The sequence below is a fragment of the Myxocyprinus asiaticus genome, chromosome 3 (assembly GCF_019703515.2).
Source record: "Myxocyprinus asiaticus isolate MX2 ecotype Aquarium Trade chromosome 3, UBuf_Myxa_2, whole genome shotgun sequence".
Classification (NCBI taxonomy): Eukaryota; Metazoa; Chordata; class Actinopteri; order Cypriniformes; family Catostomidae; genus Myxocyprinus; species Myxocyprinus asiaticus.
The window spans coordinates 12,337,291-12,351,388 of NC_059346.1; the positions used below are offsets into that span (position 1 = coordinate 12,337,291).

Below are 14,098 nucleotides of genomic sequence, written 5' to 3' on the forward strand. Positions count from 1 at the left end.
CACATTAATAAAAACTGATTATTAATATAATCTAATGTTTCTGGAAAAACCCATATGTTGTGTGTATGTTAACGTTTTATTAAATATATTAATAAAAAATTATAGTTAGGGTAGTTATTAAAATTTCTTTGAATTTCATTCCATTTTCATTCTTCTCCCTTAAATTCAAATTCGAATTACAATTCTGAATCGTGTTTGCTACCTCAATTAAAAATCAGGAATGCAGTTGGAATTCAGGGCATTCTCTATTCATTCCTAATTGTTGTTTTGGCAGGTGACTCTTGTTTCATCAGCAGTTATCATATGTTAACTCAAGTGGTCACCTATGCTATTGTGAAAAAATATTTTCCATGTGTGGCTGGTGCTGCCTTTGAGAAATATAAAGTAATACTGAAGAGAAAAAATGGCAGTAGGGTGTCGATTGGCGGTGGGATGAAAAAATAATGTGACTGAGAGAGGGGTAATGAGAATTTGTGTCTAATTCTCTTGAGATACGCTAAATATGCGTCCCTTACTAACGCCTGTCAAACGTGTGTCCAAAATCCCCAGCAAATTCCCTTGGATGGATCTGTAATACGAAGACGGCGAAGCGAAGCAAGGATGATGAAAAGAATAAAATGTTTTTAATGAAGAGATTAAACGTGATGCTTAGGCCGTTAAGGATTTCGGAGGGAAATTTCAGTCTTTGCTTCCCTCACCCACCCTTCACCACCATCATTTATGAATTTGTGGCTGTTTTTCTTGAAAAAGTCAGAGAGAGAGAGAGAGAGAGAGCGCACGGGAGAGAAACGAGCTTGAGGCAGATAAAAGCATGATCCAGGCTGACAGTTTTGACAGCAAAAAGCGACAGAACAAGGGTAGACAGAGAAAGAGAGAGGGAGGGCTCAAAGACTGCTGAAAATTGCACACTATAATGGCTGACAGTGCCAGAAATGACATTTCCCTCTAATCTTCTGCCAAAGAAATGGTGCTAAAATGCAGAGCGCCATATCCATGTAATTTGTAGGCCTATCTGTCCATCTCAGAGCACGAGAAAGGGAGAGACAGAGACGGTCTACATGAGGCCTGGACGGCGGCGCTAAAGCTAGCCTTGTAAACAGGATCATCTTTCATCAATGTCACATCATTAAATGCCGTAAAAATCTTCACTTGTGATTCGCCATACTGTACATGCAAATTTTCTTTGCATACCAAATATGCTTTTCATACCCACCTCAAAGATGCTTAGGCGTGTGCACCATTAGCTAACACTCTGCGCTTCAAAAGCGGATAAAGCTGTATTTATTTTTTGTCTCTGGAGTGTCAGAAGGTAAAGGATATAAACAAGGGGGATGGCATTGTCTCAAAGATGTGGGGGCAGGCGCTGAATGATTTGAGATCTTTTTATTTCAACAAAATAAATCCTCTGGTTTAGCTCGACTTCAGCACTTGTGAAGACATTAGAGAAACAGAAAATAGAGTGTCTCTCTAGTGTTAATAGATTTATGAACATAGAATTTAGCCAGAGTATTTACAATATTTAATTTGACTAGAACAAAAAATGAGGCTGTAAGGGATACTGGTCAGTTTAATACTATGTATGTCAATTCCAATTTATTTGTTTAGGGCTTTTTACAATGCAAATTGTTCCATTCTTGAAATCTTGAAGTCCTAGGTAGCATTTAATTTTGCTTTAATATGGGACATTTCGCCATCCGACCGGGGGGTGTCACCCTCAAGCATTTCTCCATCTATCCGGGTGTGTAGTCCCCCTTGAGCGTGTCACCGCTAAAAAATGGGACAATATGCGTCCAGTATGGGACGTCTTCATTTTGGCCAAAATACAGGACATTTTGGCTAAAGGCCCAGGAATACCTTTCAAAGTATACTTTTTTGACCGCAAGCGAATACGAACGCGTTCAATGAATGCCCACTATGACTGTTTTGTGATACTCTTTAAGTACAGTCAACGGCAGGCATATGCACCGATGATGTGCACAAACAAGGACTGTCCGTGTGTCGAGAAAATCTGGGCCTGATGCGGATGGTCCACGCAGACTGTGCTGATGACGAAGTTTGCATCAGGCATACTGTGCATGGAGCGATTCGCAATGCGGACAACCATAGTATACTTTTGCCTTAATACTAGGCAGCTGGAAACCCTATCCCGAAAAGACTTAAAGGTGCACTCAGTTATTTTTTCCTCATTAAAAAAGTTAAAGTCCTAAAGACATGAATTATAATTTTGCAATATATGTAGGAAATCATGACCACTCACATTAAAATGAACACTCCAGTCATATCAGTAACCTTATAAAAGATGTTTTATTCTATATGGAGAGGTTCCGCACATGGTGGCTGCCATGTTAGAATCACATGACCAGCCGAATACTGCTCGCTTAATCTCAGTAACCATCCTGTTATTTGACACTTTCACTTTTGATTAAAGTAATCATGGCTGACTGTGAATACTAAATTTCTACAATGGCATCTGAAACTGAAAACTATTGATTTTAAATGATGCTGCATTCATGCTGCTAGGTGCCAGTAAGTCCAAGTTGACACAAAGACAAAAGTTACTGAGTGCACCTTTAAGAATGTCCTTATCTTTTTCTTAAACTGTCAACTTTTATAACTTCTTTCAAACTTCTAATAATTTATCCTAAGAACTTGTGAATCCAGCCCCAGATACACAATAATACAGCATAACTACATTTGTACTTTTTCTGAAGAAAATATGAGTGATTCTTGCCAATTTAAAACTTGCCGCCATGATTCTGTGTGGTTGGTTATTGGTGTGTTATGCGGTTACATGATTGTTCTGGGTGGTTACTAGGACATTGTTAGGTGGTTGATAGGGTATTTTGTGTGGTTGCTAATAGTGGGAATCACAAGGTAACTTGCGATATTATATCGATATCTAGGTCACGATACAATATAATTGTGATTGTTTTTACTTTTGAATTTAACCTTTTAAACAAAACACAACCTTGAGAAGTGAACAAATAAAATATGAAGCCCTGTAGTCCTTGCAACTTAAAGGGGTAATTTAAACAAAAAGCATGCAGTCTTCTGTGAGATAAACAATGTTTTTTTTTTTTTTATGTTCACTGACCATACAGTATATTATGGAGCCCCTTAGAGGACAGGGCGGGTTGTTTTTTTTCTTAAATAGTTTCGTGCCTTCACAATACGTTTTGCATTCTCTTGCAATAGTTTGCATTACTTCACAATGCATTTTGAGTGCCCTCACAATAAAATTACCATGGTTTTACTATAGTAACCATAGTAAACCATGGTTACTATATGGATACAGTTTGCTTTACTGTTTTAAAACCTAAGTTTCTGCCAATAAATCATGGTTACCTAACTTATTTTTCATAGTTACTACAATATTACTATAGAAAAACCATGGTTTCTGTCAAAAAACAAAGCATGGTTAGACTACAACAGTCATGGTTACTACAATATTACAATAGAAAAATGATTTCTACCATAAACTATGGTTACTACAGTCTTCTTCTTTGATCCTTAGTCAACGATAGGACAGGGTTTCCTCCGGAGCCCATGCGCTACTGTGAGTGCCGCTGGATTTCGGACTTCACTCAGAACGCTTTCCCATGCTTTTCAATCCATGGCAATGGCCTTGGCATCACAGAGGGTGAATCGCCGGTTTTTCAGGTCTTCTTCAATTTGTTTTGAACATGTCTTCTTGGGCACTGCTCTTTGAACTTTCCACTCTGTTGGACGTTTTCGCCAGAGAAGCTGGTACGGTGTCCTGGTGATGCTCATTCTGTAGATGTGCCCGAACCATCTCAGTCTTCTTAGTTGGATTGCTTCCTCGACCGTTGGCTGGTGGTTGCATCTTATTCGGACGGTTTCATTTCAGATGCGGTCGCGGAGGGAGATACTAAGGATCTGCTGCAGGCATCGCATTTGGAAGACCTCAAGCTTGTTTAGGTCTTGCTTCGGTAGAGTCCATGTTTCTGACCCGTATAGGAGAATTGGCAGGATCAGCGTCTGGAAAAGGCGTATTTTGGTCTTAATGGAGATGTTGGCCCTTTTCCATAGGCACCACTTGCTTGCCTCGGTTGCTTGGCCGATTCTGCCGTGGACGTCAGTTGAAGACACCACTTTCTTCTCCTGCACCACAGATCCTAGGTACTTGAATCCCTGAACCTTTTCGATCTGGGCACTGTCGAGGTGGACAATGGCCAGTCTGTTGTCAAAACTTTGGTGTTGTCCGCATTGATTTTGAGGCCATAAAGCTCGGCGATGCGGGTGATGCTAGAAAGAATGTCTGTAGCTTCGGCGTCAGTATCGGCGAAGATTGCGCTGTCGTCGGCGAACATCAAATCGTTCACGTAGGTGTTCTCATCACACTGAACTCCATGCCTTCCCTCGAATGGCAGCATCAATCACAGTGTTGAAGAGCAGAGAAGAGGCGACATCTCCTTGGCGGACTCCGGTTTGGATGGGAAACTCCACTGATAGTTAATTCCGTATCCGCACGCAACTGGTTGAGCCGTCGTATACATTTTCAGGAGTCGAATGATCTTGTCGGGGACATGCTCGGTTTCCAATGCTCTCCATAGGGCTGGCCAGTGGACACAGTCGAATGCAGACTTGAAGTCTATAAAGATGATGATGGTACGCTTCCCACATCTAATCCTTTCTTCCATTAGTTGACGAATGGCGAAGATTTGATCACAGCATTCACGGTTTGGCCTAAATCCCGCCCGTTCATCTCGACTGGTCTGTTCATGATGTTTCTGCAGCCTGGATGGGATGATCTTCATAAATGCTTTGCCGGTAATGGACAGGAGGCTGATGCCGCTGTAGTTTGTAGTTAAACTCCCGATTATCGCCTTTCTTCAGTATTGGCACTATCATGGCTTTTTTCCAAGCAGATGGTATTTGTTCGGAGTGCCAGATAAGTGACGAGTGCGTGAAGTTGGTGCAGCAGGACATCTCCTCCCGCCTTGATTGCCTCGGCAGTGACCTGATCGACTCCGGGTGCCTTTCCGTTCTTCAGTGATCTGATGCCGGTTTTCACTTTGTCAACTGTAGGTTCGTCATCGAGGAATGGATTCACTGGTGGGTCGATAGGCGGTGGCTCTGCCGGTGGTCCTTGAGGTGGATCGTGATTGTATAGTTCTTGGAAAAATTATTTCCACCATTGCAGGCGTTTGCTGGGAGACCTTACAAAGGTTCCATCTGCTTTCTTGATGTTGTCATTGGTCGACTTGGTCTTTCCACTCAGTCTCTTGAGCATTTGGTACAGAGTCCGGTAATTTTGCCTAGATGCAGCTTCCTCGAGATCAGCTGCTACGTTATTCCAGTAGGCTTCTCGTTCTGTCTTCATCATCTGCCAAACTTCTCGGTTCAGGTGCCGATATTGCTCAAGATCTACTTGTTTGGCTCGCTTTCGCTTGTCCACCAGTTTCAGGCATTCGTCCGAGATCCATGGCTGCGTCCGGCGCCGGTTTGGTGATAAAAAATATTCACGCACAAATAGTGATGTCAAGTCTTTGGAACTTAAAATCAACCTTAATCAATAAAAAGTGAAACTACTCCAGTAAAGTGAACTGTAGCAATAAATAAAACTGAATCAAAATTAAATACATTTGAAATTGTGCTGCTTTTTTTGGTTTTGTTTTCTGGATCTTTGAGACCTATTTATGCATGACAATTTGGACATTAAATGCTTATTGCCAATGCTGCCAATCTCTGGATTTGAAAGAGGAAGGCAGATTTTTAATAGTCTCTAGTTGCTAACTGGCCAAAGTAAAGGGAGCCCATTCTCAAGACTCTTTGACATTCTAGTTACTAGATATGGCTCGGTCCCCCCTCAATGCAAGACTATGCAAATGTTACACCCATTTTATCATCCGCCAGGCAAAATCGTAAGTCTGATTGCTTAGAAAAGTAATAGCACACCTTTTCTGAACAATGATTTGTGGTATCATCCATGTCTGTTGCACAAACAGTGTGCGACAAGTCATGCACTTAAATGTAATACTTAGGGTAAGGGATTTTTCAAAACTTTTAATCGTAAGTATGACCACTAATGAACTAACTATTCTATGAGGCTATTTTTGTTTGCACAAACACTGAGGATGTTTTTGAGTTGAAAGTGGATCACACATGAAGGTATTGACACTGATAGCTTCAAAGCCACCCATCATGTCACAAAAACTGCCCACTGAGACCCCGCAACACCTACTGCATCTCCTCCATCTTTTCACCTGCCAGCTTCACGCTCCATTGCATCCTGATTAGCTTCTTTTCATCCACTGCCTTATCTTAACTAATAGTCTGGACCGGAGCAAACAATCCATGCCCTCCCACTTGTCACCAAATCTGTTGGGGCCCAAGAATTGTAGAGCAATAGCAAGAGGGAAGGGGGGGCTGGGTTCGAGTAAAAATGGGTTTGGATTAAGAAGTAGGTTCACCCCATTTCTTTATAGAGTGGTTGTTTGGTTAACCCCAAAACAGCTGCTGTCCCACTCACCCTACCACCCCATTTCTCTCTCTTTCTCTCCCTCTCACTCGCTTTTCTCTCATTCTCTCCCCGTCTGTATCTTAATCCTTTTTTGAAGTCCTAAGTGCTGGGCAAATCCATTGAGGGCTGTGTATAATAGCTTTTAAGGGAGCGTGTTTAGATGTGGCCCAGCCCCATGGCTTATGAACGACGGAATGGTGTAATGGATTTTTTCTCCTCTTTCCACGGCACTAAATCCAATGTATTGTTCCTCATTATCATTTAAATAAGGCTCCCTTTCCAGTCTCAATGTGGCAATATGAATGATCCGGGGCATTGTAAGGCTAACTCTACAAATTTTTGGCCTCCCAGTGCATCTGGCACGTTCTCCCTCTTTTCTTATGTTATGCCTCCTCTGTCTTCCATAAGAGAGACAGAGAGAGAGAGAGAGAGAGAGAGCAGGGAGGTTCTGGAAAACCATTCGAGTCATGCAGTCCTGCCTCTCTGGTTTACTCAGGAAAACTTCTCTAGTTGTCGGGCTGAAACTTCAATTAACTGTATAAAAAAAGCCACATTTTATTTCTTGTATTATATAAAAAAAATATTTATTACAAAAACTAAATGATTGTATGCTATACATTGTGTACAAAAAAGGCATATCAAATAAATAAACTGTATGCTTATGATCTTTGAAGTGTTTAACATAAAGTGCTTCCGTGCGCTGGACAGCTTGTTTTTTTGTTTTTTGTGTAGAGATGTGCTAAACTGCATATTTTCATAGTCTTAAGAAAGCCCTGTACAATTAGGCTGGTTTTGCATTCACCTGACACTGATCAGAATGCTACGGAAGCCTGTTTTGTCCATGGTTTATTACTGTTTTTATCTGTCTTGTTTTCTCATGATCACAACGTAATTTTCTCGCCATCTCGACATGACAAATGTAATTTTCTCGTCATCTCATTATAACAGATGTTTTCTCTTGAAGTCAACAGAATTTTTTTATATTTGTTCTCGTGATTTCGACTTACAGTTGTTGCGAGAAAACACCTTTTCGTGCCTGCAGCACCTCATAACATCACATGCACAGCATCTTAATCTTCAGTTTAATGTCGCAACATTAGGCTTCTCTAGGTCAAGGAGATGGATTTGATCTCAATTTTATCTAGTGAATTGCAAACTCGTTGACCAGCATCTCTCAGTCATCATCCGCTCTCCATGGAGTAGTGATGGGAAAATGAAGCTTTCTGAAGCAATGGGGCTTTCATTTCAAATGTATTGAAATTAGGTTTGTTACACAAAGCTTCTGTACAGTGTTCAATTTACTGCTATCTGGTGTAGCGCAACTAGTAAGCTGCTGTGGCTAACAACGTTTTATGTATAAAAAAAAATATTATTAATGCTATTATGTCTTTTTCGTCTTTTGTTAATTAAATTGATTATAAATAAATAAGTAATAAATAAGTGAAGTGTACAACAGAACTGAACAGAATGCAAGGGTCTTGAGACATTTATTTAAGTTGAACTATTTTAAATTGGCATGCATATTTTACCCTGTAAAGCATGTCATATGAAATATAGTTGTTTTTTAACCTATAGACAAAATGTAAAATTAAATAAAATGTTTAAAATATGTGATTTAAAAAAAATTATTTTAATTATATTTGATACATCAGGCTTTACATTTCATTATCCTCCTGAGACCCAGCAATTCATTTTTGCATAGAACTTATTTAAGTTTCTCTTAGCCCATACATGCCACAGTAAATATTGGGGTAAACAAAAAACAAAAACAAAAAAATATATCTTTATAATGATAGAGGAGATATAAAATTACATATAAATATTAGTTCCTATTTTTTTATATATCTTAGAAGAATTATTTGTCACTATTTTCAAAGCTCTGTTTTATTATTATTATTATTATTATTATTATTATTGTGGTGGGCATGATTGTAATGAAATGGTGATTGAGAGATATAACTCAAAAGCCTGTTGATTTGTCTATAAAATAATGTACAAAATTTTAACCAAGCACAAGTTACTTCAATTAAGCAAATGCTTATTTTGCAATATCAGTAACAATATAAACATTATTGTTACATTTACTTGATCAAAATCAGCAAATATTTAACAGAAAAAAGATATGTTCATCAAAATATGAAGGCAGCCATTTAGGAAATTATCTTCCACTTTCAAAAGAGCAGGAAAACTTTCCCCAGGAGGCAGTAGACATCTAGTAGATTGCATACAACAGGTTTTTCAGCAAAGTATTCATCATGTTGTTATTGTAGAGGCTTTATAATGTAACATGTATCAAATATGATACTTACGGCTATATAAGGTTAACAAGCAACACTTGTGACAGTACACTAAAAAGCACAGGAAGTAATGCAACAGCCAAAGATGTCAATCTTATTGTGTATGGCTGTAATGCCAGAGCTTTAAACATGATGAATTTAAAGACACACATTTTTCAGAGAGTGTTTTATTGTGCAAACTGTCTAACAGCAAAAGTATGCTTATTGAGGCACTGCTGCTAAAATGTCAAGTAAAAAAATTAAAAAGTTTTATTTAAAATAATACTAGATAGTCAACCTCACTAATTGAATAGTTGCTTGTTGGACACCTAGTCGACTATTGTGACCCATCCTTACTCTCTTCATATGTTACACCTCTTTACTCTTCTGTGAGAGAGACGGAGAAAGAGAGTGAAGTTATGAAAAAACGTTTAAATCCTGCAGTGTCTTTTCGCCTTTATGATTTTCTCAGGAACACTTCTCTAATTGTCACAGTGGGAGTTTGTACAGAGTGTGTGAGAGAACTGAGGGACTGACGAGGGTTAAACCCCTGAAGTGTGTGTGTGTGTGTGTGTGTGTGTGTGTGTGTGTCTGTGTGTGTCTGTGTGTGTCTGTGTGTGTGTGACTGAATCCTGTGCAAGAACAAAATTGGTCTTGTGGAAAAGTCACCTCCTGAGACAGGCATAAATTGCCAATCGCACAGAGGAAAGAGGGAAAAGGTGGGGGAAAATGAAAGGAGGGAGAGCAGGGAGATTTGGAAATTGGTATTCAGGTCTAGTCTGTGGAACTAGTCCACACTGATACGTTTTTGGTTGAAAACGTATTTATTTTGCTATGTTTACGCCTCTCATCCACACAAGAACGCTGTTGTCCTCCACAGAACGCAGACATTCAGAAATACTCTCTAGTACTGTATACTTTGGAAAACGATGATGTTAGGAAACATATTAGTATAGATGTGGCTTTAGACTAACCTGATTTTTGTGGACCTTCATGTAATTTATAGACCATGTGACATCATGTTACCATTGTTGGGTGTTTCCCTCTGAGTTTGACAATGGTATTGTGTCGTGACAGTTCCTTGTGTTTTATTTTTGTCTTATGAAAGACTTAATATTTAGCTCTAAGCAAACGTGCTGGAGTCATAAATTACATTCACAGCTCCATGCAACTTCAAGTTGTTGATGATTCACTCAAACAGCCCTTAACTGTTGTAAAGACCCCTATGTGGATCTGAATGTAAGGAATATTTCACGCCAAAATAAAATACTTTCGTTCCCCCTCATTTAATGGAAAATAACACTGGCTGATGTAACAGCATGGAAAATGGATGCAAACACTGAGTGTCATGGGTCTCATCTGAAATGTCATTTCCTTTGCGATGACAATCTTTGACAAAGTTCTAGAAAATGATGTAACCATGTGTTGAAGAATCATGTGTCAACTCTCATTTTGTTGAGTAAATGTCAGATGTTTTGGAAGAATGGAGAGCATGCAAATTAACAACTTGAAATGTTAGTGTAATATGTAAATATTATTTTTTGCTTATACTTAGTTCTAAAATCCCAAACCCAAATATTAAACTTTGTATTAATCATCTTGTGCTACAAACATGAATGATATCTTAAATGGTTAGTTCACCCAAAAATGGAAATTCTCTCATCATTTATTCACCCTCATGCCATCCCAGATTTGTATGACTTTTTTTTTTTTCTGCAGAACACAAATGTAGATTTTTAAGAAGAATGTCTTATCTCTATAGGTCCATACAATACAAGTGAATGGTGACCAGAACTCCAAAAGCTCAAAAAAGGAGATAAAGTCAGCATAAACATAATCCACCAGACTCCAGTGGTTTAATCCATGTCTTCTGAAGCGATCCAGTTGGTTTTGGGTAAGAACAGACCAAAATGTAACTCCTTTTTCACATTACATCTTGACAGCAGTCTTCTTAGTGATCTTGATTTCAAGCTTGAGTACACTTCCTATTGCGCCATTTAGCGCTCTGTGCATGCGTCAAGCACTAAGAAGTGTAATTGAGCTTAGAATCATGATTGTGCTTAGAAACTGCAATGGCAAGATGTAAAGTGAAAAAGGAGTTACATTTTGGTCTGTTTCTCATCCAAAACCAACAGGATTGCTTCTGAAGATATGGATTTAACCACTGGAGATGTATGGATTACTTTTATGATGACTTTATCTCCTTTTTGGAGCTTTTGGAGTTCTGGTCACCATTCACTTGCATTGTATGGACCTACAGAGCTAAGCTATTCTTCTAAACATCTTTGTTTGTGTTCAGCAGAAGAAAGAAAGCCATACAAATCGGGGATGGCATCAGGGTGAGTAAATGATGAGAGAATTTTCATTTTTGGGTGAACTATCCCTTTAAATCGTGTGGCTTGTTGAAATGAGGCATGCTATTACTTTTCTTAGCCATCAGACTTTTCTAAGCAATACTTTTCTCAGCGATTTTTATCTGGCAGATGATAAAACAGGTTAGAAAATCCCATAGACTTACATTGAATGAGGGACCCGAGCCATAGAATAGGACAAGAATATCATAGCAATTTGGAATATCAGAACATTCACAATATCAAGCCATGTCCACACTAATCTGTTTAATAATGAAACCTTAGTTTTCAGTGTCCTAATGCCACAAGTTTTCCAAAGTAGGTAGGGAATGTGTTTGCGAAAGTTCCTTTTGGTGAAGGAAAGCGTTCTAGTGTGGATCAAAGACATAAAAGTAGCAAAACCAGTGCGTTTTCAAACAAAAATGTATTTGTGTAGACGTGGCCTCAAACCTCTTTACTTCTGTTAATAAACAATCACCTAGCACCACCCAGAACACCCAAGCAACCTCATAGCGAAAAAAACCAACCAAACAAAAAAACACACCCTTTAGCAACCGCATAGCAGCACCCTTGGAACCACCCACAACACCCTAGCACTGCCATGACAATGTTTGCATGGGCAGGCAAATATAAACATCTAGTTTTACCTCACCGGTCATCTATTTCTCTTTGTTTATAGCAGAGGAAGACTATTAGCCAGGTGTTTTTCTAGATTAGCTTTGTAGGTGTTCATTTTAGTAAAATATTCCAAGGTCTTGCTGAAAAGAAAAGGCCTTGGGCCACCAGAAGGCCAGTTTGTCTAGGGCTTTATTAAGCTTGAATCATACGAATCATGTGTTTTAGCAGATCTAGCAGAGAGAGAGAGAGAGAGAGAGAGAGAGAGAGAGAGAGAGAGAGAGAGAGAGAGAGAGAGAGAGAGAGAGAGAGAGAGAGAGAGAGAGAGAGAGAGAGAGAGAGAGAGAGAGAGAGAGAGAGAGAGAGAGAGAGAATGTCATCAGGCGAATGAGAGGAATGGAGGGTGGGAAAAAGGTTAATGTGAATATTGATATTAAAGTGCCAGAACTTCATCATGTCTCTGTCATCTCACAGTATCCCTCATAGGTCAACGTTGTTCTCTCTCTTTCTCTCTCTCTCTCTCTCTCTTTCTCTCCCCCCAGAGCTCCACTCACACTCTGTCAGGACGAGGGTATTCGGTAAGTGACATTTTCACGCTCTGCGGCTTTACGGCAGAATTACAGTATCCTCTCCTCCCATTTATGGCCCCAGCAGCAGACATTTTAATTATGCTAAACAGAGAAATGGTGGATTTATGATATTAGGGACATTACTCTTGGGTGACTGACTGATTAAATGGCGAAAGGTGTCCTGTTGCTCCTTGGCTAAATGAGCCTTCCTTTATATTTACGACCATTTTATTTTCAGTGCCAGGACAGTTTAAAGTGTCACTGTCGATGTCTTCTTCTATAGTGTACTGCAGTCATTGGTTAGTTTGCTAGTGGGCTTGTTTGCTGCTGCTGGCCTGCGATATTTCCCTGCTGGAGAATTTAGCTTAAGCTGGTAGCTGTATTTTCAATCATGGTTCATGTTCCAGTCTGGTTATTTGCTGGTCCATGCAGCTTTTTAACTGGTCCAAGCTGGCCATTAGCTGGTCAACCAGCCAGTATGTTTTAAAAAAAAATTAACAGGTTGACCATCTTAAGATGGTATCCCTGCTGAAGAAAAACAGCTTAAATCAGCCTAAAGTGGTTAGCTGGTCTCTCACACAGGCGAAGCTGGTGAGGCTGATCTGTTTTGCTGGTTTTTGAAGGGCTTTGATCACTTGTCAGCTGGTTCAGTTGAAGACCAAATTGGCCAGGCTGGGAGATCAGTTAATCATCTAAACCAAGTTAACCCAGCTAAGAACAGCAAACCATCTTAGACTGTTTTTCAAATAGGGATGACCACCTGGTAGCTGGTCGAAACATAGAATACACAAGTACAAGAACGCAAGCGCTTCTCGCTATGCAAGTCTTTGAGTCTTGAGTCTTTGCATGTGTTAGAATGTGTTAGAAAGCAAATAGGGCTGGGTATTGATACAGATTTCCTTATTTGATCCAATTTCAATTCACAAGCTATCGATTTGATTAGATTCTGATTTTGATTCTGTTCGATATCGAGTCATATGTTTATCTTTTAGTTATAATGTCCCTTTTGCTTACATATGAAATACATTTTCTCACAGATAATGCTGTTAATTATACAGGGGACTTTCTAACTAGGTACAATATGAAAATATTAATTTTACAAATTATATTTTAGTGGTTTTTCATCATTTTGGTCACATTTTAGCTTTTAAAAAATAAACACATCAATGTATTTAATCAATAAAATGATATTATATTGCATATACTGTATTATATTTTGTTAAATTTTTATTGTTTAATTGCATTATTTGTACTATTTACAGCACGTGCTAAAAATGAGTACTGTCTCTTTAAGGAAACCCTGCATTTCTGTAAACAGCGTCTGTAAATGAACGCTTGCTAATGAGAGAGGGGCGCTCAGGCATATGTGGTATCATTTGAAAGCTTAGAATCTGAACTTTTCAAAGAATACCATCACATTTGCATTTATATTACTTAAAATAACAAGATAAGGCCTGAAAACATTGTGTCACAAATTAGCACCCCCTAGAGGCAATGAATATAATGAATATGAATATAAACGTCTTTCACAGGGCACTAAAATGTCAATTGTCAAAGTCATATGTCAAATGAAAGCTTTCATTCTCAGAAATGTGACTATACAGTTTATTTTGTTGCCCTAATACCACAGTTCGAAAGATTTTCAAAAGAATCATAAAATGAAATATGATTTCTTTAAGTCATCAAACGCAAACATCTCTTTTATGTGCCGATCATTGCTGCTGTAAACCATGTCTGTATACATGCTGGAATCTAGGTCTGAATTTGAGATATATTTTTGTATAGTCTGTCTGAAATCAAACT

The 14,098-nt window shown here is 38.9% G+C and overlaps 1 protein-coding gene across 11 annotated transcripts in view; it reads left to right on the plus strand.

Moving 5' to 3' along the window:
* Positions 1–14,098, plus strand: part of LOC127420180 (autism susceptibility gene 2 protein-like) — a 518,748-nt gene that overhangs the window by 179,254 nt on the left and 325,396 nt on the right. For 9 of the 11 annotated variants that reach the window (XM_051662267.1, XM_051662237.1, XM_051662243.1 and 6 more), the window contains exon 4: positions 12,269–12,304. The exons of the other annotated variants lie outside the window; for them this stretch is intronic. In XM_051662267.1, the coding sequence (XP_051518227.1) occupies positions 12,269–12,304 (36 nt within the window). The remainder of the gene's footprint in view (positions 1–12,268; positions 12,305–14,098) is intronic. 11 annotated transcript variants of the gene reach the window in all.